The sequence below is a fragment of the Natator depressus genome, chromosome 7 (genome assembly GCF_965152275.1).
Source record: "Natator depressus isolate rNatDep1 chromosome 7, rNatDep2.hap1, whole genome shotgun sequence".
NCBI classification, from domain to species: Eukaryota; Metazoa; Chordata; order Testudines; family Cheloniidae; genus Natator; species Natator depressus.
In genome coordinates this window covers 121,924,321-121,950,017 of record NC_134240.1, presented here as the reverse complement: position 1 = coordinate 121,950,017, position 25,697 = coordinate 121,924,321, and the positions used below count along the sequence as shown (strand labels likewise).

At 59.4% G+C, this 25,697-nt stretch overlaps 1 protein-coding gene across 3 annotated transcripts in view; it reads left to right on the top strand.

Moving 5' to 3' along the window:
* Window positions 1-10,301: 10,301 nt before the first annotated feature.
* KCNIP2 (potassium voltage-gated channel interacting protein 2) overlaps window positions 10,302-25,697 on the top strand; it is a 138,339-nt gene continuing 122,943 nt past the window's right edge. For 2 of the 3 annotated variants that reach the window (XM_074959496.1, XM_074959497.1), the window contains exon 1: window positions 10,304-10,434. In XM_074959496.1, coding sequence (XP_074815597.1) covers window positions 10,362-10,434 — 73 coding nt within the window. In that variant the 5' untranslated portion in view covers window positions 10,304-10,361. Of the gene's footprint in view, window positions 10,435-25,697 lie in introns of all 3 variants that reach the window. The other variant, XM_074959499.1, reaches the window with a different exon arrangement.

Below are 25,697 nucleotides of genomic sequence, written 5' to 3'. Positions count from 1 at the left end.
AGGTGTCTGTGATCAGCCTTGTGTGCTGGGACAAGGGGAGAGAGGTCCCAAGCTGTGTGTCTGGGAAGGGAGAAAGTGTGTCCGGCTCTTCTTGGTCTGTGGAGCAGACAGAAGGGGCCTTGCAGCCTGTGATGGTTGAGCGTTGTGCAGTTGTCTCAGAGCTGGTTCTGGATTCAGCTAAAGCCCAGGAAGGGAATGGTCCTAAGTTTGTGTCTGCTCAGGAGAATGGCCCTGTAACTAGGTCGCATCCAGTTAGTGTCTATGTAAAATCCCAGAGACCAGACAATTCTGGTGCTTGTATTTTGCCTGTTGCTCGTGTGTGGTTGGGAAAGGGTGTCGCAACTCTGTCTAATCAGGGTGAGATCCTAGCCAGGGCACAAGGAGAGCGTGAAGGTGATGTGATTGTGTTACCTATGGAGGGTGTGGAAACCTGTAGCAAGAAGGAAAAGATTCCTGAACTTGTGTGTGGCAAAGGGAAGGAGAAGGCTTCTGACCATTTATCTAGGAAGTCTGTCAGTTTGCCTGAAAGGGGATTGTGTAGGAATCCACCGGACGGGCCATAGGTAATTCTGGATGTAAGGGAGACCCAGAAAGAGTCTGTTGTTGCTCAGGAACGTGTTCCTCTAGAGCAAGCCCTAGGTAAAGAGGGTAAGAGCAGAATTTCTGGGAGGGGTGAATTGTTGCATAGAAAAGCCCTCGGGAAAGGAATCCTCATGGAGTCTTTGCAAGCAGTTTACTGCAACTGAAGGGTGTGAAAGTGATTTAATCAAGAAAGTTTCAGTTCCTAACAGCCAGAAATTTTCTGTTGTGAATGGATCCACTGACTGTCCTGTTGAAAGACCCAGTGTGGATAGCTTTGAGAAGGTCTCAGATGGAGTGAAAGCTGTTAAGAAAGTTAAACAGTCCTATAACCAAGTGGCTGTGTTTGGCCAGCTTGTTGGGGAGAAGACCCAATCCAAGTTTGACCCCCTGGGGTTTTGGGGTGGCCAAAGGGCGGGCCGCAGAAACCTTCCCACATGCGGCCTGCGAGTGCTATCGACCACCCCCGACCTAAGGGAGGGCGTGAAACTGGAAGGGCCTGGTGTAACTCCTACCAAGGAATGGCAGAGACGCTGGGGCATCCATGGGAACGTTGGTGGCTTCGAACTTCCCCAGGTCACCGCCTAAAGTGACCCCGCTCAGTTCGATCTCGAAGGGGGGAGAGATGTGACGAAGTGGGACTGTTCTTAATGGTTCCTCCGAATATTGTGGGGGTGCCTCAATTTCCCTTATGCAGTTCTTAAGTATCTAGGTGGTGGGGTAAGGGTGTATGATCACTGCAGAGCCCTAGAGGGCAGGTGTGTGCAGGGGTCTGGACACAGAGAATGGCCGACACCCTGTTTCCTGGCAACTGATGGCCTGGACCCTTCCCCCCTGCAAGGTGAGAGCTAAAGGGTTGGAGAACAAAGGAATCAGGTGACCTCCTGGCCTGGGAAAGGAACAAAGCCCAGAGGAGGGGGGGCTGGAGGGAGTTTCAGTTTGGGGCTGGCTGGGACATGGAGTGAAGGGCAGACGTGGTTGTCTGGCTCACTGCCCTCCAAAATGGACCCAGCTGAGGGGTCCTGTTCTCTGCACCTGCAAGCTCTGTTTTAGACCATGTTCCTGTCGTCTAATAAACCTCTGTTTTACTGGCTGGCTGAGAGTCCCGTCTGACTGCGAAGTTGGGGTGCAGGACCCTCTGGCTTCCCCAGGAGCCCCGCCTGAGCGGTCTCGCTGTGGGAAGCACACGGAGGGGCAGAGGATGCTGAATGCTCCGAGGTCAGACCCAGGAAGGTGGAAGCCGTGTGAGCTGTTTGCCCTGCGGACAGGCTGCTCACCGGAAGGCGACTGCCCCAGAGTCCTGACTGGCTTCATGGGGAGCAGTTCCAGAGCATCGCCCGGGCACTCCGTGACAGAGGTCCCATGGTGACTCTCTCTCTGCATCGGGGGGGGCCCCTGTTCTTTTGGGACTCCTCCTGGCTACCCCCTGACCGACTGTTCACAAACTCGTCGGCCAGCTGCCCTGCGTGCTGGGGGTTCTCGAGCTTTTTGTCCACCAGCCACAGCCTCAGGTTGGATGGGCACCGTTCATACAGTTGCTCCAGTACGATTAGGTCCAGCAGGTCCTCTTTAGCTTGGGCCCCAGCTGTCCACTTGCGGGCATATCCCTGCATCCGGTTGACCAGTTGTAGGTAGGTGACCTCAGGGGTTTTACGCTGACTCCAGAACCTTCTCCGGTACATCTCGGGGGTCAGCCCAAACTCATGGAGCAGGGCCTGTTTGAACAGTTCATAGTCCCCTGCCTCCACCCCTGTCATTCGGCTGTACACCTCCACGGCTTTGGGGTCCAGTAAGGGGGTGAGGAACTGGAGCCTGTCTGCAGGGTCAACCCTGTGCATCTCGCAGGCATTCTCAAAGGCCGTCAGGAAGCTATCTATGTCCTCCCCCTCCTTCCGCTGGGCCAGGAAGCACTTATCAAAACTCCTTGCAGTCTTGGGTCCCCCCGCACTCACCGCAGCCGGGGCCCCACTGCTCCTCAGCCTGGCCAGCTCCAGCTCATGCTGACATTGCTTCTCCTTCTCCTCCCGCTCATGTTGCCGAAACTTCTCCTCATGCTGATGCTGTTTTTCATGATCCTCCAGCTCCCTCAATTTCACCTCCCTCTCCCATTCCAGCCGCCTCCGCTCCAGGGATGGGGAGCTCCGCCGGGAGGCTCCCCTGCTGGCTGCTGGGGTCAGGGTGCCCTCGATATTCGCTGGGCTTCCCCCAACCCCTCCCCCAGGCATAGGTACGAAGGGTCTCGGGATGTCCTAGGCAGCAGTCTGACACCTCCCAGCCCAGTCAGGCCCCAGGGCCCACGCTGCATCCACAGGGCAGCTTCCCTGAGGGACAGGGATCAGGTCATCCAAGCAATCCCTCTCCTCCAACTGGACAATCAGCTGTTCCTTGGTGGACCTCCCGATGCGCAGCCCCCTCTGCCTGCACAGCTCCACCAGGTCGCTCTTAAGGCGTTTAGCGTACATCTCCCGGCTGGCCACTCGCAGGCCGGGCAGCTGTCCACGGTTTCCAGGAAAAGCCCCTCGTGTGCCAGTCCTTCTTGAGGTCACCACCTCTTTGCCAGGGTCGAGCTGCAGACTCCTCCGCCCCTGGGACCGCTCGCTGCAATCCCCCGGGGGACCCTGTTACTGCAAAAGTCCTTCTCTCTGGTCACACACTCCCAGGGGTTAACCGCCCCCTGAAACCGTCTCTCTCTGAATCTTCAGCACACCTGGTCCCCATCAATCCCCCTTCGTTTTACTGCTCCCCAGTCACTTACTGCAGGAAGCACCGTTCACGGGGTGCAGTACATCCCACCTCTGCCACCGGTTGTCACGGAGTGTGGGGGAGTCCGGGCCCTGCACCTCTTCCTGGGATTCACTGAGACTCTCAGCCAGGCAGTAAAACAGAAGGTTTATCAGACAATAGGAACACAGTCCAAAACAGAGTTTGTGGGTACAACCAGGACGGGGCAGAGAGCTTCGATCCCAGCCTTGGGGTTCCCTGCGTTCCACCACCCAGCCCAAAACTGAAACCAAACCCCCCCAGCTGGCTCCCTCCTGCAGCCTTTGTCCAGTTTCCCGGGCAGAGGTGTTACCTCCCCCTCCCCCTCCTGGCTCAGGTGACAGGCTCTCAGGTCTCCCGTCCCCAGTGAAACCCCCCTGCCACATTCCCAGCTCAACGCTCCCCCCTCCCTGCTGCGTCACACTCAGTTCATGTGAAGACCCAGGAGCCTGGTAGGACTCGCGGGAAGGACGTGGTGCCAAAATCCTGATTCTCTTTCTGAATGCCCCCCCCCCCGCAGCGTGGAGCCGCTGATTGCTGCACCCACCAGCCTCCGCCGCGGCAGTTCATCAGTCACAATCAGCCCAGCCCCGGGCGAGGAGCGAGCCGAGAGCTTTGATTACGGCACCCCTGGTGCTCGCTGAAGAAAGTGATCAGCGTCAGGGGGGTTTGGAAAGCGCCCGGCGCGATGTCAGATCGGTGGAGCTGGGGCTGGGCGCTCCCTGGTCATTTCGAAGTGGACGAGTGACCCATTGCAAGTGAGGCCTGCTGGAAACGTAGCCTTTCCTGCTGCCCCTGGTCGTGGGACAGGGCCATGGCCAGGGCTGCTCACTGCTAGGGGGATAGCCGAGCCGAAGCGCTCCACAGGAGGGCCCTCGCTTACCTGTCCAGCACTAGACTAAGGCACCGCAGCTGTGGGCAGCCCCAGCCCCTGTGTCGGGTGAACATGGCACAATCTCAGCTTGCCTTTTTTAAGCACATTGTGGGTTGTGGTGGACAATGAGCTGCACATGAGCTCCCAGGGCGACCCTGGGGCCAGAACTGCTGCTGGGACCCTTGGATGCCCAAACAAACGGGAATCTCGAGCAGGAGCAGAGAGGTTATCTGGCCTCTGGATCTGGTGCCGAGGCGACCACTGCTGGGATCCTGTGTCCAGTTCTGGTGGTGCCCACCGTTCCAGAAGGAAGGTGATGAATTGGAGGGGTCAGAGAAGAGCCACAAGAATGATTAAAGGGTTAGAAAACCTGCCTTCGAGCGATAGACTCAAGGAGCTCAAGCTATTTAGCTGAACAAAGAGAAGGTGAAGGGGTGACCGATCACAGTCTCTAAGTACTTACCACAGAGAAGTATTTGACAGGGGCTCTGCAGTCGAGCAGAGAAAGAGCTAACCTGGTCCGGTGGCTGTGAGTTGAAGCTCGACCCACTCAGGCGGATGGGAAATAAGGGGTACATTTTTAACAGGGGGGGCGATTAACCACTAGAACAAGGTACGCAGGGTAGTGGTGGATTCTCCTTCACTGGCAATTTTTAAATCGAAATGGGATGTTTTTCTCAACGCTCTGGAGTGAATGAATGAGGACTGAATGAATTCAGGGCTGACCTCTGCCTGTGTTAGCCAGGAGTCAGAGCAGACGATCACAGCGATCCCTTCTGGCCCAGAACCTATCAATCCAGCCCTTGTGGTTGCAAAGAAACCCATTCCAAATGGGATCCAAGAGCAGCAGACCCAGGATCTGCCTGAATTTGCAGAGAGCCTGGAGCTATGCCTGAGATGTGGGGGAGCTGCCCCATGACTCTCAGCGGGGTGCTCATTCCAAGACTCACTGCTCTGGGGGAGCCACCAGCCCTGCCCCAGCAGGGGGACCGATTCTCTTGCATCTTCCTGGTGCTGGTGACTGTCAGAAATGGATCCTGGGCCAGATGAACAGGGGTCTGAGCCAGTCTGGCAATTCGCAGGCAGGCGCTACTGCTCCTCCTTCCACTCCTGGCATGGCACCCAAGGGGAGTTGGGAGCCCCTTGCCAGCCCCCACCTCCATGGGAGACGGAGCCACTGCTGCTGGGAGGAGGTGGGGCCGTAGTGTGGGGCTGTGGGGGGCCTGCCTTACAGCTGCTCTCCTACTGACCGAAACTTTTCCATGATGGAAGCATCCGACGGCTTTACCTGCTCTGTTGGGGTAGTCCCGAATCTCAGACTGAACCGCTGAGCCCAGGCCCCAGCGCTGTATCCGTCTGCCCTGGAAAGAGAGCTGGGCGTACCGGTGTGGCAAAAATAGAGAGCGCAAACTGTCCAAAGCCAGGCACAGCACAGGGTATAACCCCCACCCCAGCTCTGCTGGTACCCCTCAGTCCCGACCTGCAGCCCTGTCCTGGCTCCCTGCTCTTTCAGGGTGTCTTGAGTCCCCGCGGCAGTGCCCTCTGTAATTTCAGGCCTGAACGCTGGCCACAGCCCCCACAGTCCCCGTCTATTCCAGGCCTGAGGCCCCATCCAGCTCTGCTGGCGCATCTCAGCTCTGGCCTACTTACCTCTTGCTATTCCACCCCCATCCATCTCCCCTGGCCCCGGCCCTGCCAGTGCAAAGCGATCCCGACCTTTAAGTTCCCCCTGCTACTCCACTCTGCCCGTTGTCCCCCAGTAGCTCTGCTAAGGCGCCCGGGTCAGGGCCGCCCACCTGGCCCCTCGCTTGTTCCGGGCTTGTTCTGGCCCAGCTGCGCGCTGCGTTTAAGCAAACTCTTGCTGCCGAGGGCTGGTTCCACCTCTCTCATTTCCATTTCCATCTGCTCACTCCCCGCGCGGGGCGGCAAACAGGCAGCCCAGCTCTTCCTTTAGATCCAAGGAAGCTTCAAAGGGGGGGCGGGAGGTAGATTTTCTGAGCTGGTGCTTTGTGCCATTCCCGACTCCGAAGCCCGAGCTGCCTGTCTCTCTCGCGCACTCGCTGCTGGAGCCCAGAGCACAGGAGTGGCTGTTTATAAAGGAGGGAGAAACCACAAATTACTAACCCTCCCACTCACCGTCAAAGGGGCTGAGTGCGCCAGAGAGAAATGATTCTAAAACACTTCCAGAGCAAAGGCAGGAGCCCGGGCCAAGCCGCGCCACCAAGAATCTGCTGCAGGCCATGTGTCAATCGGATCAGCTGTGGGGGCTGCTCCTTGCGGTGGCTCCGATCCACGTTCCCCAGAGGAAGGCAGGTGCGAGAGCTGGGGTGAGGCATGGTGTCTTATTGTATAATGGGGGGCTCGGCCGCTGTCCTCCCCGAGCTCGATGCTGGCTGGGCTTCGCACGCGGCAGCAACCCACACCCGCCTTAGATGCTGGCTATTGGCATGCGGCGAGGATCGGACGCCCGCCACGTGGCTTTCACTGACGTGGTGGTGAGATCGCCAGCGCTCTGTCTGCACTAGGGCACTCGCTGCTGGGGAGGCCTTGCTGCAGCTCCCCAGGGGAGAGGAGGCCAAAGAGAGGATTGGCGACCGAAAGGGGGGTGGCAAGCTAGAGGGGGAGGCTGTGTTCTGAAAGGGAGATGGGGGTGAGTGTGGATCCCTCAGGCCTAAACCCTGGACGCCTCATGCCAGCGCTGCTCCCCCCTCTCGTCAATCAGCCCCCCTCAGGCTGAATTAACGAGGCCATTTCTCAGGCTGGCCTGAGCATCTCTCTGCTGCTGGCCTGTCCACGTGGGCTCCCCAGGTGAGGTCAGAGCTCAGGGAGGGGTTTGGGGGAACGTGTTTGCCAAGCAGTTCTGAAGCATTGCTCTGGTGATTCAGTAAATGGCTCTTATTTTTAGATCCAATCAGTTGCTAAGCAGTTCCCCAAAGCTGGGTTCGCTGCTTCGCTTGGGCAGCTGAGACGTGGCCGCAGAGCCCTGCACCCTGGCAGTCCTTGGGAATCCGATTTACTTCCTTTGTCATCAGGGTTTCCAACTTTCCCTTCTGCTCCAGATCAGGGCTACCAGGGCGGAGGGCACTGACCGGGCTGAGTGACCGCCCCGGCCAGTCCTCTCCCTGCCCAGCACGGGGCTAGCCCCAGGCTGTGCAAGCCGCCCCTGCTGTCTCCCCTCTGCATCGTGCAAAGCGTGCCCTGCGAGAGGGAGGGAAGGAGCTGGGAGTAGCTGAAGCTGGGGAAGAGCCATCGCTCGGCAAGCAGAGGTCTGCGAGTGCTGCGGCGAGCCGCTAGCCCGTGTCACACGGAGGCTCAAGCCGTGTTCTTACAGAGCTACTGTCTAGTCCCCTTCCACACGCTATACATCCAAGGGGCAGGGGCTGCTTATAAATCCACACACCAAACATAAATGCAAATGAGCAAATTGTGTCACTGCGTCTGATCTTCCTCAGCCGGCACCTTCCACGGGGCATTGCGCAATCTCTTCCCTGCCACTGGAAATAAGCAAGAACACAAATAAAAGTGACGTATTGGTCGGTGCGGCCCTGCCAGCGCTGAGTGCAGAGACACTAGTGAATGAAGTGGGGGGGGCGGGGGGAGGGGAGACGAGGCAGCAGTGGCCTTGCACAAACTGAGGGCTGGAGAAACCTCTGCAGGGCCAGTAACGAATCTTCCTCTAGCACCGTTCATCCGCAAGTGTCTTACGAGCCATGTACCCGGGGATCACTTTACCGGCAGTCCCTGGAATGCAGCCACCTCTGGGGTAGAACGCCTCCACGGTTTAACAATGTACAGCAACACTGCACGCTGGATTTCTGTCTCCTATGAAAGCTGCTTGGGACCAGGAGATTCAAAGGGCAGTGCTCTCTCTAATGAATCACAAGCACGGCTCTTTGCAGCACCCTGGTTTCCCCCAGGACTCTTTCCCCGCCGCCCCCCAGCCCCCGATTGGCCTAGCCCAACCAGGCTTCGCTTCTGGGAGCTAACACGTGTCAGCCCCAGATGGCACAGCTGCACTGTGGGAAGAGTGAGCCGGCTCTCGGGTGCCATTTGGCATGACCAGCTTGCTGCTTGGCACTGCCAAACACCCTGCATCCTGCCCCAGTTCCACAAATCCCAGCACGGCTTCTCTAGTGGCTGCACAGAGGGGGCAGGTTATTCGAGATGTGAGCCCCCTCAGCGACCCCTGCGTCTGCCCTGGCACTTTAAGGCCTGCCACCTCCGAGGCCTTGTGTAATGCCCACTCTCCTGGGGGCACCCTTCTGCACAGAACCCTAACTGGCCAGGATACCGGAGACCCGGCCTTGGTGCTCTAGCAGGGTGGGGCTTCCCGTTTATCACTAGCCCAGAGCGCAGGAGCCTAGCACCAGGAACCCGGCCTCATGCCCCCTGCATGGCACTGGGGCAATAGGCTGCCACACCGGCCCTGAATCCAGCCACACCCATCCATCCAGCCCATCACACCAGTCACTCCCTCATGCCAGCTGGCCACACTAGGATTGTTGTGAGAAAGGAGGGTGACAATGGACCAGGTCTCTCTTGGCATCCACCATTGCAAGTGGCTTCTCTGCCCTGCACTCTGGGGCGCTGGGCAGCACCTTGCCTCCTTGGGCCAGGGGTGCAAAGCAGCTCCCTGTCAGAGCGGTGACCTCAGCGTGCCCGCGGCTTCAGTTCTGGGGCTTCACAGCTGTGCGGGTTCCCGGCTTCTTCCACCTGCCAGCAGCTGGCTCCACCCAGAATCCTGCCTGGCTTCTCCTGGCATGCTCATCACCGTGGAGCGCGCGCCCCTGCCCCTGGGGCACGGAGCAATGGGACTGAAATCTGCCAGGCCCGGTGCATTTGCTCACCCTGGCGCCGGGGTTTGGAGCATGTGGCCATAGCACAAGCAAATAAATGCCTTTGGATTTGCTCGCATGGGTTGGCTTGTGTGTGTGCGTACATGTTTGCACGTGCGTGCAGGGCTGGATTTCGGGGCAGGCAACCAGGAGACCATCTAGGGTGCCCGGCTTGGGGTGCGCTGGGCTTGGGGTGCTGTTTTTGTGGTACAGATCCTAGCGTGCAAATTTATCATCGTACATGACAGGGATAAATCACGCATGCAAATCGTGCACCAGTGTCCTGAAATGGGCTACAAATGCAATAAAAACCCCAAGGTGTCTATAGGAATGAAGGGGAACGTCGAAGACCCTCCTTGCTTGGGGGGCCATTTGGCCCAGAGCCAGCCTTGTGTGGGCGGGTGTGCATACCTGTTTGGGCGTGTGTGCGCAGGCTTGGGCGTGTGTGCACACCTGTGTGGGCGTTCGGTGCACACACGTTTGCATGCCCGGGCCCGGAGGGGTCAGCTCTGGCATTGCACAGGTGCGGGGGGGCTCTGGCCAGACCCACATGTCCTAGCTCCTAACCGAACCGTGTTTGGCGGGGGCGCTTTGCACCCACGTGTGAGGGCAAATCCCCCGCCCACAGCCGTGCCTCAGTTTCCCCTCTGCAGCAGCCCGGGGGCGGCTGGCGGGGCCGGGCGGAGCGCGGAGGCTGCGTGCGGAGCCGAGGGGGAGGAGAAGCGGCGGCGGCGGCAAGACGCGGCTGGGCTGCACCCGGCTCCCCACCTGCTGCCGGCTCCTCGCAGCCGGGCTCCGAGAGGCGAGTCCCCCCGCGCCGCGCACCGAGCCGGGGCCCCTGGGCGGGGGGCTCGGGGGCAGCCCCTGGACAGGAGGCGGGCGAACCACCGCATCAGCCCCCGAGCCCCCGGCTGCCGGGTCCCCCGCAGCCTCCGGGAGCAGCCCCGGCCCGTGCCCCCCCCCCATCGGAGCACCCCCGGAGCCTCTGCCCCTATCCAGCCTCCTCTCCCCCGACCAGCCCCTGCCCCTTCCACCCCCCAGCAGCCCCTTCTCCCCTGCGAGCAGCCCCAGCCCCCAACCCCTGCCCCCTGCCGCCCCCCCAGCAGTCCCTGCCCCCTTCCATCCCGCAGCCCCCTCGGCCCCCCCGTCCCTTCCACCCCTTCCCTCCCCCCACCTCCTCGCCCAGCCGGAGCGGAGGAGACCGGGAGCAGCGGGCGCAGCGGGCGGGGGTGCGCCCGGCCCCCCTCCGCTCCGCTCCGCAGCCGGAGTGGGGCCGCCGGGCTCTGTCCCAGCCCCGCGCCGGACTCGGGAGGATGCGGAGCCAAGGCGGGCGGGAGAGTCTGTCCGACTCCAGGGACCTGGACGGCTCCTACGACCAGCTGACGGGTGAGTCCTGCCCGGCCGGGGGGGGGAGAGGTGCAGCATCCGCTTAGCAGCAAGGTGCAGGGCGCAGCCGGGTCTCCAGCCCCCCAGACTGCCCCAGGCCAGGGCAGGTGCTTCCCAGCAGGACCCTTCCCTGCCCCATCCTTTGGCTGGCCCCTGTAATCCCCGCTCCCCCCGCCACTTGCCCTCCCTGCTTCTGCCTCTTTGTCCTATAGAAGTTACTCCAGGAGAAGGGGGGGTGCCCTGCCCTGCCCAGCCCAGCCCAGCCCCGGGGTCTCAGGTCACGGTGCGGAAGGACTGGGGGTGGGGATGGGAGAACGTTTCTGCTTCCACACGATGCGTCCTGAAGTTGCAGCCTGGCAAATAGGCTAGTGACAGCTGCCGGTGTGTTGTGTGTGTGTGTGTGTGTGTGTGTGTAGGGGCGATTCCCGGGTGGCTGGCTCTGTGTGAGTGGGGGGAGTTGTTTGCCGGGGTGGGGAAGGGTCCGTGGCCTGGCGGTGCCTGGAGACGTTCCGGCTGGTCTGGGGCTTGCCTGCTCCTTTGATGCTGACCAAAAGAGTTCTTCCCCAAATCCCTGTGCGGCGGAGCCAGGGCACTGAGCGAGCTGGACCCTGTCGTCCTCCCAGAGACGTGGGAGCTGCCCGAGGGAGAAAGGACCCTGTCCTGCTGCTGCCAGGTGGGGCCGGGGTTGGCAGGAAGGTCGGGTGGCTAAGGCACATTGGGCAGAGCTGCGGCTGGCATCGCTCCTTGAGCCATCTTTGATTCCTCCGCACGCCCTCCCTGTGTCTGCGGAGAGCCCCCTGGACATGGAACGTCCCCTGGGGGAGCAACTGTCCCCTGGACCTGACTCCGTCCCTGGCGGGATTCTGGTGTCGTTCCACCAGGGAGGGATTTTCCCCTTGCTCTGTATTCTTCCTGCCCCTGTGCCAGGCCCCCAGGTCCCTCCAGCCTTGCTGGTTGCATCCAGGGCAGCGTGGGAATTCCCGTCCTCTGGCAGGAGTCCAGCTGTCTCCCTCTGCCGGGCGCGGGGGCTGTGCAGGGTGTGCCGTTGGAAGTGCACAGCGTGGTTTCCCCAAGTAGCTGGCTGTCTCCTCCGCCAGGTGCTCTCTGCTTTCCTCCAGACACAGGGGTGTTGTTTGCAGGTGCCCGGCAGCACAGCCCCCTGGGCGGGGTCCACTCCATTCCTCTTCAGGGCCCAGACTGGCAGCGTGTGCCATCTGCTCTGCACAGGGCCAGATGCCGACACAAGGTGCAGGGCACGGGAGTCGGGCCGCAGGTGCCAGCTGCAGAGCAGTTCGTAGCCTACCTGCGTGAGGTCCCTCTCCGGGCACAGGGGCACAGGGGAGCTTCCATTCCGATAACACTGGGGGCTCGGATTTAAACACAGCCGCCCACCAGGAAATCCATAGTGCAGACTAAAGCACCGTGTGTGATTAACTCCATTGTGCCGGGGCCTCGTGGCACGTTTGCTCCTTAGGAAGGATGGTCCTGTGGTGAAGATGCTGGACTGGACGGCAGGAGCTCTGGGTTCACATGCCCCCTGTGTGATGCACCATTTCTCTGGGCCTTGATTTTCCCCTCTGTGAAATGGGATTAATGCTCCTGACCTACTTCCTGGGGATGGCTGTGGAGATGAATCCATTTATACCAAGTGATGGTCAGATTCTGGGGCAAGGGGGTTGTCCACATACGTAGACATCTAGATCCCCTTTGTGCTCCTTTCCCTGCCATGCAGTGGGGTGAATTTCAGGCCTTGACTGTGAGTTTCCAGAGGCCTGTGGGAATTGAGCTGACACCCCCCCGGTTTGCTGAGCAGTGTTATGTGTGCGGGCAGAGCGGCTTTGCCTGCAGAGATGTGCTGAAAGGAAGATATTTTTGAGCCGTGTAGGAACTCAAAACCCACACAACTTTCAGCTTCTCTGGGAACTTCACAATGTCCGTATGGATTTAAATCAAACCTCAGTTAAAAATAAACTCAGATCTCTCGTGTACTGAGACCTTTCACTGGGACGTGGCTGTCAGCAAGTCACCGTACCAGAGCCCTGACTGGAATAACACTCTGTAGTTCAGACAGCATCTTCCAGCCAGACTTTAGTGTTCCCAGAAGCCTCACAACCCTCCTGGGAAGCTGGGCAGTATCATCATCCCAGTGTTGTGAGGGGGAAACCGAGGCACAGAGCGGGGAAGTGACTGATTGTCCCCAGATAGTGTTTCATGGCTGCTAATGAGAATGCAGGTCCAGCTTTAACTTAGAGTTGGCTGCTTCCTGCTGAGCCCTGCGACAGGCCTGCCTTTTCACAGCTAGCTCCCCCTCCATCAGCCTTTAAAACTGGGTAAAAAGACTGAAGCTTCATTTTGTGGTGAACTTTGCTCCTTAAAACGTCAGCAAAGAGAAGCTGCTTCATACTGGGGACAGTGTAAACATGGCGCAGACAAAGATGGTCAGTTCAGCCTTGTCATGCGTCTGCTTTCTACTGTTGCCCCAGGGCAGCTTAGAAATGTCCCTTCTTTGCAACCTTGCTCACTCATCCGGTAACCAGTTTCTGCTCTAGGCAACTGGTTAGTTTGCTCGGTGGAGTGGTGCTGTCCCAGGTCCGGCCATCGTAATTTCCTCCCTTGTACTGCCCCTGGGATTCTGCAGGGCTTGCTGCTCTGTGTTTATTCCCTAGGCCAACCGCAGCATTTAGTCCGAGTCACATGGTTTAGATGGACGGGAGGGTCACCAGGAGAGAGCACGGTGTAAACGTCTCTGCTGGAACATGCTGCATCCACTCGGCCTCCCCAACTCACAGCTGCCTCTGCAGACCTCAAGTTGCTAGAAGTGTCAAGGTGCAGAACATGGAGGACGTCGCTAGGTCCCAAGAAGACGGGGGTTTGACGTGGCCTCGTGTAATCAACAGCTGTAGTGGAGGGGGTGGGGACCCAGTTAAAACACAGATCAGTGTGGCCTGTACCTGACCGCATCCCTGCACCGGGGGCTAAAGCCTGGTACTGTCCAGGTTCTAACCCAGCTGTGGGGACAGGGTAAGGTCCCACGTACAGTGCCCTGGCTGGGTTATTGTGTAGGTGGGGCCTCGAGGGTCACCCTGACCCCCGTCTCTTCTCTGCCGTCTGTACATCTCTTCGTCCTGCACCCAGGCTTCTTCCACTTTGTCCCCCTCGAGAGGTGATCGGGGTGGGGGGGGGGAGAGGGCGCCTCCCCACCGGCAACAACCGAGACTGTTTCCTTGGAAAGGCTTCAGGCCCTCTGTGCGGCACCAGCTGAAGGGGCACGTGGACAGCCCCTCCTCTGCCTGCTGCCTCCGGAGCGATACCCAGCACAGGGCACTGCGAGTGCCCCCCCGACCCTCCCCGCAGGGAGCAAAGGATGTGGCATGCGCAGGGTAGAGGAGCGGGCTGCCCGCCCCAGCCCTGGCTGCATGGGGAAGTCGGCTAACCTGCTCCCTGTGAGATCACCGGGGGGGGGGGGGGTGGGTTTTCCATCCCTCCCACTCTCTGGCAAGGAGGGGGAGCCGTGCTGAGCGGAGAGCGGAATCCCATTGTGCCTGCAGCCTGGGTCATTGATTTTGAATTTAAAGAGCTTATGAAAATTGCTCTGTATAGACAGCACAGAGCCGCGCCTGGATGCTAACCCTGCTCTCTCCTTTGCAGCGATCCTCTGCCAGTCTTAACCCTCTGCACCCCGGCTGCCCTGCTCAAGCCAGCCCCGGGCCCACGTGTGCAAGGCGTATACCCGTGTGTGTGGTGTGTGCTGGGGACATGAGCACATGCTCTGTGCGTGTTGGGCATGAATGTGGCGGGGGGGGGAGTCTAGGCGTGCTCTGTATGTCTGCGTGTGCGGTGGGCGTGGGTGGGGCTGTGGAGGCGTGGGTGGGTGGGGGTGGGGGTGTGTGAGACACATTGAATGAAAAGGGTCCGTTTCGGGGATGTTGAGATGACGCTAGCAGCAAATAAGAGCCATCCATAAATGACATTGTTCCTACAGCCCCGCTGGCACCAGGAGCGATTGCTTTGCAGGCCGACCATGCTGGTGTTGAGGGATCTCTTCAGACATGGCCCGTGGCTGGGGAGAAATGTGATCCGAGTGCTGGGCCGCGCTGCCCTGGGACAGGAAAGGTGTGTCCGTCTCACTGCCATGCCCATATCCCCTCCGGGAGGCTACAGTTACTGGTGCATGCATCAGCTTTTCCCGGATGCCCCATATCTAGGGCAAGAGGCTAGAATGGCCCAGCAGAATGAGATCTTATCGCTGGGCCCTGTCCCTGTATGTCCCAGCAGCGTCTCCCACACGTGGGCTGTGAACGTGGCTTTTTCCCTCTAGCACCACTCTAGGTCTGTGCACCAGTTTCTGGTTCTGGAGCAGACCGGTGTGGTCCCGTTCACACCACCCCCAGACTCTCAGGAGGTTCCCGTCACTGGTAGTAGACGACACTCCCCTTTCCTTCAGGAAGAGCCCTAATCCCAGTGTCCTGAGCCCGAGTGACCATTCAAATTCCCTTGTTCCCTTTCAGAAGGATCAGGGAATTTGGTCCGGTGTCGTGGGAAATTCCAGCTCTGATACCTACATTCTGCCTACTGTGGGTTCGATGGGAGACCTTCTCCTTCTTCTCCCTTGCTACAAGCTGTTGTCATGTGGCATTGAGCGGCTGTTGTGATCCACCCCAGAGGCAGGTGCATCAGAGTGGTTGATGAGCACTCACCAGAGAAACAGCCTGCAGGGTGGTTTGGGATCCTTCTGGCCCTATAAAAACATACGGTTCTTTCCCTCTGTACCCATGACCGATAAAGAGACTCAGTTAAATCTTAGCATTTCTGCCCATCACCTAGTGGGAAGGAAAAGTGTATGTAGTAATGAAGTAACTGTGCAACGTCTGGCCTGGGTCTCAGCGCCCGTAGAGGGGTTGTTTAAAAAAACCAGTTCTTCCAGCACTGAGGGATAAGGCGGCGCTCCTCAGCGCCCCCCTGGAAATGTTCGTGAGCAGAGGAGCTGGGATAATTGGGTTTGTGCTAGGAATGCTGACCATGCATCTCTCACGCATGAGTTATACGTTAGTCCCTAATATAAGACAAAAACAAATATGCCCGCTTGTCTGCTGCAAAGTATTTTCTGCAAACACACACCGGGGTTTGAGGCAGATAGACTCCCAGACCTGGCTCATTCGTTCACCACTCTAGTCTTACCAACTGGTAGCAACCTTCTGGCTAGGCATGTTGCTGGGGGCCTCACAGTAGCAGAGGTAATAAACTCAGGTCCTCCCGTAAAGGAAAATCTCTACTAGCTGTCAGCAGTATAGGGCTTCTGACACACAGTGGAGTAGTTCTATCCTCTAGAGACTGCTCAGGACGGGCTGGGGGGGGGGCACCCACACACTAGCCAGTTCACAATGCTGTTTTCTCCACGTCTCCTCTAGCTAGAGGACCCTCATCAGCAGGCAGCGGGAGAATCGCCCTGTGGATATCACCCCTTTAAGGATCCTCTGGGCTTCACTGCAAAACACGGGCCAATGCCTGTGCCCATGGCCCGACCACATTCCAAAGGCCCAGATTAGATCATCAACGAACCACATCAGTTGGGCTCTGCCTCCGGTCGAGTGGGGAGAGCTGGGGCCAGGCAGCCAGGAGAGCTGGGTTTTCTTCTATATTTTGCCGCTGATTTGCTGTGTGATGCATTGTCTGTCTGTGCCTCAGTTTCCCTGTTTGTAAAGCAGGGGTGCTGTCAGCTCCGTATCCCAAAGACGCAAGCAAAGCAGTAACGTGGCTCAATGAATGTGGCCCAACGGGCGAGAATAGCAAAGAGAGAGGCAGGGGCCCAGTTGTGCGTGTGGCAGAGTGCGGGGTGTGGTGGTGTGTGGGCATGTGCATGTGTGTGCACAGGAGGGGTGGTCTGGCTGTGGCGGGGTGTGTGCTGGGGGGCGGGGGGGTGTCCGGCGGTGTGTTGGGTTCATGCTGGGGTGACGTGTGTGTGTGTCCGGCGGGGTGTTGGATGCATGGGAGTGTGTGTGTGTGCGCGCATGTGTCGTGGTGTGGGAGCTCTGCCATGCACCCCCATCCCTGCGTCCCAGAGGAGAGCAGCGGAGAGCGGGAGGGGGCCATGTTGACCCTGCCAGTTGCAGTTGGAACCCTCCCCCTGGGGTTGGTCCATGTGAGGTCCTTGGCTAAGTGAGCCTCCCCCCTCCAGCAGCCTGGAGGCTTTCCTGTGCCCGGGGGCTGGGGGGGGGCAGAGCCCTGCCCAGGGATCAGGCTGGGCTGGGCACATGCCCATCTGGGTAGCACATCGGGCAGCAGCTCCACAGAGGGGCAGGTTCGGGGCAGTGAGCGCCACAGGGGGGCCGGGTCCCTTCAGCGTCCGGGGAGTAGATGGGGTCGGGCAGCTCTTCTCAAATGCACAAAAATGAACCCCCCTTTTCTTGTCTGGCTGCTTTTGGAGCAGTGTTCAAATCTCCCCGAGTGCGTCGCTTGGGGGACCCCTTGCCCCCCGCACACAGGCCTCTGCCGCTCACCCCTTGGAGTTGCCCCGCCAGGATCATCGGCAGGGCTGGAACCCGGCAGCTTCCGCACCACAGCCCCGGCCTCCGCCGCTGGCATGAAGGGAACGGCTCCGCCCGTGCAGAGCAGTAGTAGGCTGTTACCCTATAGGGGATGCAACAGGTACTGAGAGTCCCTGTTCACCCTGGGATCTGGCTTTGCATCAGGCAGCGTCCCGGGCCGCTCCCTGCTCTCCTCTGGGGCCGTACGGCTGTGAACGAGAACAGAACTTGTCCTCCTACCTCCCTGCCCCCCTCCCTCCTCTCCTCCAGCCCTCGCCTCCCCAGCAATGGCGCAAGAGCCTTCTCCTCTGCAGCTGCCTCCTTGGATCACCTGCCCCGCAGCCTCCCTGTCCCTGGGACTCCTCTCTCTCCGCTGCTCTGTCACCCACTGGGGACCCCGCTTGTTTGGTCTGTTCTGTCCTGTTCCCCGAGTGGGGCCCGGGGCGCTGGAAAGCAGTCCCTGCCCACGCGTTTAGGACAGACCCTGGTGGGTGCTGAGAGGGGAGCAGATCCCAAGCCGAGAAATCCCCACGCTCAGCACTGTGCCCTAAAGGGATGCTGCACCTTTGGAAAGGGCGGGGGGGGGGCTAACGCTGCCAGAATGTCTCCCCAATGCCTGCTGCCTCCCCTTGCCTTGCATCGGTTTCTGTAGCTCTCCCCACTTTGCTGTCCTGGCTTGGTCACGCCCATTCGGAGCCAGTCGGTTGCGTCCCACGGGGACATCTGATGGCGCTTTTCCTTGTGTTTGTTTCCTCCTGACTGAGGCCAGAATCTGGCGGGGACTGGAGGTGTCTGCAGCCGGGGGCCTGGGATTCTCGCCCCACGGGGAGGAGGGGCAGGTAGGGTTGTGCCAGGATTCTGCCTCCAGGCCCTCTGCAGACGCTGAGGCAGCCGGGCCCGTGCCAGGGAGCCAGCGAGGAGCGTGTGCAGCCGGCTCATTCCTCGCAGTTGGCACCGGTAGAATGAACTTGGCTTCGTTACTGGGACACGGCCTGTGTCAGCAGCTGAGCGGGCGGGGGGCGGGGACCCTGGAGGGGCGCTGCCTGCAGCCGGAGTTGATTTTTCAGGGTGACATTTGCTTCCTCCGGAGGGTGAGGCTTGAGGCGAGTCTGTCTGCTTCCTGCCCTCCGCCCGGGCTGAGGCAGGTGGAAGGCTGAGTGAGGCAAGGCTGGTTTCTTTGGAGGTTGCCGCTGAAACATCTGATTTTGCAGACACTGGTGCATGACTCATGGGCAGGGTGACTTCAAGCGAGGTGCCCAGAATGGGGTGGGAAGGGGGTTTGCTGGTGACTCCCTCCCCCCCGCCTCTGGGCCTGTGTGCGGAGCCCGGGTCTGCATGCTTGGCTCTGTCTGCGGCGAGGATCACGGAATGTGTTACGGGCGCTTTGGAGGCCAGTGGTTAGCGTGCTGGCGGTCGTCTTCCAGAGGCTTGGCCTCGAATCCAGCCGCTCTTCCGATGACGCGAGCGTCTGGTCTCAGTGGCCTAGCGCCCCTGCTGCCCAAGCGATGGGATAGAAGGAGGGCTGCAGGTCGGGAGTTGTGTGTGTTTTGGGGGGAGCCCAAGGCTGGGATAGCAGGGGGCTGTGGGTTGGGTTGAGGGGTGCTGGCAGAGCTGAGTTTGGGGACTCACTTGGTCGCTGGAGCACAAAATACATGCAGAAATAAAGGGGAAAACCCCCCAAAAGGCACTGGATTCTTTCAGCCTCAGCTTTGCTGAGTGACTCCCGGGTCCAGCTCCCTCTGCGCTGTCCGAAGCCCCAAGGAGATGCAGCTGCGCCAACTCCCCCTGGCCTCCCTCTTTCCTACAGTGCTCGCGTGGGCCATACTGGGTGATATGGCCCTGCGGAGAGGGCGGAGCTTGTGGAGCCAGTTCTGGGCCATCTGTCAGAGGGGAAAGCAGGAGCGTTCCCTGAATGAGCCCAGGTGATGCTATAATCCCAGGGGTCGGGTGCATGTGGGAGGCAGAAGAGAGCCCCCCTCCTCCCCTGGCTGCCTCTGCTCATTAGTGGTACTTTCATTCGGGGAAGTGGTCTGGGTTGAGACAAATCACTGTGCTTGGGAGATGATGAAGCTATGTGCTGGCCGGTTGCTGGGACAATCCGCGGGGGGGAAGGGGGGTGCTCCAGACCCTGAACTTTAGTCGCGTGGGTTAGCCACGACTCGTCTATAAAAGAAACACGACACACACCTCCCGCCATCCCCTGTCCCGTGCTGCGGCAGGAGAAGGGTTGTGGTGCTCAGAACCCCCAGCCCGGACCCTGGACCCCGCAGGGAGTTCTGTCCGCCCACCGCTCATCCCACTCGGGAAACGCAGGCCGAGTCGGTGAAGGGTCATGAACCTCGAGGGCAGGGACGGGCCCAGCTCCCCACCCTGATCTGGGGCACCAGGCGCCTGGATCTCTCCCTGCGTCCATGTGAACCTGGGGCCAGTTGGTGGCTTTGAACCCACTTGTGGCTTCTCAGTGAATCATAATTCCTTGCACTAGATTCATTGGACGGGGCAGGCATGAGAGTCGCAAGACGAAGCCCTGGGGTGTGGAGGGGATGTAGGAAAGGGTTAATCATGCACATCTCCCCATGCTGACCCTGCTGCTCTCACTTCCATGGAAAAGTCCCTCCAGATTCCCCTCCAGTCCGGCGGGGCTGATACCCGCCCCCTGCCTTCTTGGACCAGGGTCATTCTCTGGACTGTTGAGCTTGTCATGTGCGAATGGGGACAAATCCCACTGGAGATCGCTTTCTTCTAACACTGAGCAGGCAACTCTAGTAGAATAAGGAAAGCAGCGTCCGTAAAGAGCTCTTGGGGTCACCGTGGATTGTTCTCTGAAAACATCCACTCAGTGTGCGGCAGCCGCCAGAAACGCCAACAGGAACCATTAGGAAAGGGCTAGATAAGAAGACAGAAAATCTCATAATGCCACCATAGAAATCCATGGTGCAGCCAGACCTTGAATCCTGCCTGCAGATCTGGTCGCCTCATCTCAAAAAACTATATTAGAATTAAAAAAGGTGCAAAGAAGGGCAATGAAAATGAGGAGTGGGATGGACTGGCTGCCGTGTGAGGAGAGATTAATAAGACTGAGACTTTTCATCTTGGAAAAGAGACGACTAAGGGGGAATATGACGGAGAGCTATAAAATCATGACACTTGGAGGAAGCGAATAGGGGAGTGTTATTTACCCCTTCTCATAACACATGAACCAGGGGTCACCCAATGAAATTAATAGGCAATTGATTTAAAACAAACACAAGGAAGTATTTCTTCACCCAACCTGTGGAACTCCTTGCCAGGGAATGTTGTGAAGGACAAAAGTATAACTGGGTTCAGAAAATAACTAGATAAGTTCCTGGCTATTAGCCAGGATGGTCAGGGACACAACCCCATGCTCTGGCCGCCAGATGCCGGGAGTGGATGACAGAGGATGGGTCACTCGATAACTGCCCTGTTCTGTTCATTCCCTCTGGGGCACCTGGCATTGGCCACTGTCGGAAGACAGGATCCTGGGATAGACGGACCATTGGCCTGACCCAGTCTGGCTGTTCTTAGGTTCTTATAAAGCCACTTGGTCTCTCTCTGCCTCCCTGCAGAGCTTCTGTCCAGCCTGGCTCCAAGGCACATCCTCACACAGCAGCTCTCAGCCCTGAGGTTAGAGTCCTGGAGGGCACTGCAGGGTCCACAGCGGGGAAGTGGGAACAGCAGAGGGGTGACGTGCTTTCAGGGCTGGGGCGGATGGGATTGGCTGGCCTCGTTATCGGTGCTGTGAGTGGTGAGGGCTGGCAGGCTGTGTCTCAGTGGGGCCTCGTTACCAGGATCCTAAAAGCTTCTGTCTTGAGGCCCAGGCGTCTGTTTGTTTGAGCTTTTAAGTAAATTTGCCCTTTGCTTCAAATTAAAATGCATGGGGGCAGCCCGCGAGAAAGGCTCCTGAATACGGAGTTTGCCTTGCCTGCGGGAGGAGAGCTCCACGCTGGGAGAGGGCGGGCTCACGCGCAGGGTTACTGCACTCTGCAGTGTGTCCTGACTGGGGAACGTGGTGGAACCGGTGTCACCATTAGTGGGTGTCCCAGAACATTCTTGCGTTGTCGCGTTGTCCGTCCTGGCACCTCTGCTCTGAGTGGCTTATTTTGCTCCTAATTTCCTTCAGCTAAACTGCTCTAAGCCCTGTTCAAACAGCAATCAAAGCACCTGCACGGCCGCTGACTAAATCAGTTTGAAATCCGCTAGTTGCATGGGGGCGGCTCTGTGTATGGACGAGGCCTCAGCCTCGGGTTGTGGAGCGTGTGCAGGCCAGCGTGCGATACCGGAGGTGTGCAACGTCTCGTGCTAACAAGGCGTCCCGGCTTCACTCTGGGTGAGAGCTTCCTTCCGGTCTCTCACGTCACCAGAGCGGTTTACCACCACCAGGATGGGGTGTCGTTGGGCTTTCATTGCTAACCTCACCTGTTGGGGGAGCCCTTGGCCATTAACCCGCTGGGGTGGGGAGTGGGGACATCAGAGCACGCACTGCAGGTGCCTTCCCCCAGACGTATCGTGTGTCTGGCTGCACGGTGGCCGTGAGATCCTTGGGTTGTGCCCTGAGCGTGAATCAAGCAGGGAAGTGACCCTCTTGGGCACGTGAAGGGATCGTGACCTGTGGGGCCCAGGTGTGGAGTGCGGCTCGTCTCTGCAATTCCAGCAGGCTTTGGTGTGGACACCCCGCTCTGCTCTGAGAGCTGCGGGCCCGGCTCAGAGCAAGGACGAGCTGCTGGCTCCAGAGTGGGGGGTTCTCAGCGTTGTGTGAGCCTGAGCTTTGGCGGGGAGAGACCAGGGTGTTTGGGGAGGCAGGAGGCAGGGTGGGAGCTGCGGTGACCCCTGGAAGAGTCCCCAGATCAGCGCCACAGAGATGAGGCCAGACGCTGTACGGTCCCGCTGTGGTGGGCAGCTGCAGCCTGGCTGGAAGTGTGAGAGTGTCCCTCTGCCTACTGAGGGGACAGCTCTCCAGTGTGGCAAACAGGGCATTCATCACCTGGCTTGCTCTGGAACAATGCCCTGGATGCCCCCTGGTCCCTTACCCCACTCTCCTCCATGCTCACTTAGATACAGAATAACAAATAGTGTCTCCTGCTCACCCTCGGTCCTAGTAAAGGACTAAGGGGACATGCAGTGACCTGGAAAGAGGGCAAATATAAAGGGAACTAAATATCTTTACACACAGTTGACCTGTGGAACTCACTGCCACCAGATGTAATGGTGGCCAATGGTTTAACAGGATTTAAAAGAGACTGGTCTGTTAGATCTTGAGACCAGCCAGAGCCATGAAAGCAAAGCTTATGAAAGCCACAAGTTTTGCAGGGGCTCTGAGCCCCATTTTCCTCAAGGCAGGAGCCCCAGTCTCTGATGCCCACCCGTGGGCAGCTCATCCCACAGCAGGCTGTGGCTGCTGTCCGAGCTGGGAAGGCCGCTGGGCTGGAGGGACCGTGTCTGGGTCAGGCGTGGCAGTTCCCACATCGGCGATGAGCCAGTCGGGGGCAGAGCTGGTCAAATGCCAGCCTCAAGCCAGGGGTGGATCTCCTTGTAATAGAGGAGTGCCCAGATGCTTCATTGCGCCGGGCACTGGACAGACACAGGGGGTGAGACAGTCCCTGCTGCAAAGAGCTCACAGGCTAAGTGAGGACAAGGCGCAATACAATAAGTTGATGTCACTGGTGGGGGGAATTGGGGGAAAAAGGGGTGGTGCTGTTCCAAGCTCCACCCACAAATAAGCTCCGCCCATACAAGTCGCCAAAATACAGTGCCATTCCAAGTACATATTGCAGATGTTCATAGAATCATAGAATATCAGGGTTGGAAGAGACCTCGGGAGGTCATCTAGTCCAACCCCCTGCTCGAAGCAGGGCCAATCCCAACTAAATCATCCCAGCCAGGGCTTTGTCAAGCCTGACCTTGAAAACCTCTAAGGAAGGATATTCCACCCCCGCCCCCCAGGGAACCCATTCCTGTGCTTCACCACCCTCCTAGTGAAATAGTGTTTCCTAATATTCAACCTAGACCTCCCCCACTGCAACTTGAGACCATTGCTTCTTGTTCTGTCATCTGCCACCACTGAGAACAGTCTAGATCCATCCTCTTTGGAATCCCCCTTTCAGGTAGCTGAAGGCTGCTATCAAATCCCCCCTCACTCTTCTCTTCTGCAGACTAAATAAACCCAGTTCCCTCAGCCTCTCCTCATAAGTCGTGTGCCCCAGCCCCCTAATCATTTTCGTTGCCCTCTGCTGGACTCTCTCCAATTTGTCCACATCCCTTCTGTAGTGTGGGGCCCAAAACCGGACACAGTACTCCAGATGAGGCCTCACCAATGTCGAATAGAGGGGAACGATCACGTCCCTCGATCTGCTGGCAATGCCCCTACATATACATCCCAAAATGCCATTAGCCTTCTTAGCAACAAGGGCACACTGTTGACTCATATCCAGCTTCTCGTCCACTGTCACCCCTAGGTCCTTTTCTGCAGAACTGCTGCCGAGCCATTCGGTCCCTAGTCTGTAGCGGTGCATGGGATTCTTCTGTCCTAAGTGCAGGACTCTGCACTTGTCCTTGTTGGACCTCATCAGATTTCTTTTGGCCCCATCCTCCAATTTGTCTAGGTCACTCTGGACCCTATCCCTCCCCTCCAGCGTATCTAGCTCTGCCCCGAGGACATAGGCGCGATGAAAGCTGAGAGGCCGGAGAACAGGGCGTCGTCCTCGGAGCACCATCGGTGTGCCGGGTGGGGGTGCACCAGCGGCTGGGTGTTGCAAACCAGCGGAGAGCGTGGGCGCCGGTGCCAGGAGGGTGGCGTCCCATAGCATGGTTCCTGGCACGTCGGCAGGGGAGTCTCGCCCTTGGTTTTACAGCTGCCAATAAGCCAGTGGCGCAGCTGCTGGGGTCGCCGGTCCCCTTTGGAGCGTGGGGGGGTCCCAGGGAGGCCGGGATGTTACCCTGGTCCCGGAGACAAATCAAGGCGTGCGCTCAGTGGAGCTTGCAATCCATCCACTTCCCACTGCGCCTGGAGCAGGCGGAGGGCGGCTGGGTCGGGGGAGCGTCTTTAGTGCACTGCTCTGTAACGACGGTTCCTTTTGTGCCTGGCCAACCCGGAGCTGGGTCAGAGGGCGCCGGGCTGGGCAGGAGGCCAGGCTAGCTGCTCACAAGCGGGCGGGGAAAGCCGTGGTCGGAGCCCGCTTACATGAATGGGTAGCAACCTCCCCATCCCCAGGCATGACACCTCTCCTGTGGTGGGGCACCAGGCCGGGGGGGGCTCTGCCTCGGGGAAGTGTGTGCCAGGTGGGGGGCTCTGCCTCGCGGCTCTCCCTGGGGAGGTGTGTGCCAGGCGGGGCGGGGGGGCTCTGCCTCGCGGCTCTCCCCGGGGAGGTGTGTGCCAGGTGGGGTGGGGGGGCTCTGCCTCGCGGCTCTGCCCGGGGAGGTGTGTGCCAGGTGGGGGGCTCTGCCTCGCGGCTCTGCCCGGGGAGGTGTGTGCCAGGCAGGGGGGCTCTGCCTCGCGGCTCTGCCCGGGGAGGTGTGTGCCAGGCGGGGGGCAGGGGGGCTCTGCCTCATGGCTCTCCCCGGGGAGGTGTGTGCCAGGTGGGGGGCTCTGCCTCGCGGCTCTGCCCGGGGAGGTGTGTGCCAGGCAGGGGGGCTCTGCCTCGCGGCTCTCCCCGGGGAGGTGTGTGCCAGGCGGGGGAGGCGGTGGCTCTGCCCGGGGAGGTGTGTGAAGTGCCTTGCTGGGGCTTTGGGTCTCTCTTGCCTGGGCGGTGCCTGCCAGTTGCTGCACCGGATGGGAAGCGGGGCTCCTGGCCGCACAGCGACCCTGTGAACCCCGTACCTGTCCCAGGGCGGGCAGGGAAGTCCCGTCTGGTTAGTCACTGTTTGTTTTCTCCGCAGCCCGCCATGCATTAATTATACACTGCCGCCTCTGTCGGGATAATCCGTCTTTCTTTTTCTCATTGGTTAATTAAATAACTGGTTGGAAGTGAGGCACCATTAGCACTTCATTAGCCAGAATTAATCACCTGGGCAGAGCTGGGAAGTGGGGGCTGCAGGGAAGAAGGGGGTCTCCCCAGGGTTTGATGCCTCAGAATGAAAATGCAGGGCTGAGAAAACATCTCTTCACATTCCCCGGGGGCTCTGCCAGGGGATGGGGGAGCCTGCGGCAGGGCCTGGGGTGAGACCCGTGTGCGCACCGCCTCGGCCGCTTGGCCGCACGCACCAGCCAGAGCATAGGGGCGAGTCTCAGCCACAGCTTGTCGGGCGAGAAGGCGAGGAAATTTCCCCCCATCGTGGCTGGGAGGTGGGGTGGGGGAGGGGGGAACACCCCCCACCCCCAGTGTTTCCGCATTTCAGCTTTGCAGATGATACGACGAACCTCGGGCCTCCAGCGCTCTCAGTGTCATGGAGGTTTCTCCCAAGTGGCTGGACCAGAGGGGAAATGTCTCCCCGCCCCGGCCCTGGCCACGGTTGCATGGCCAGACATTGCAGGGGGACGGCGTTTCTCTTCAGCAGCTCTGGTTTAATCTGGATTCTGTTCCGCTCCAGGCACCAGAATCCCCCCAGTGGAAATAAACCCTGATCGACCTCCTGGAAAGTGGCACCTCCTAGGCCCATGCCCCTGCCCCTGGCTCCCCGTGCCTGTGCTCCGCCGGGGCTTGCGGGGAGAGCCGGGCCGCGTGGCGGGAGAGCCAGGCCTGTTCGAGGCCTTCAGCTAAGCGGGGCAAAGGAGGAGGAGGGGTT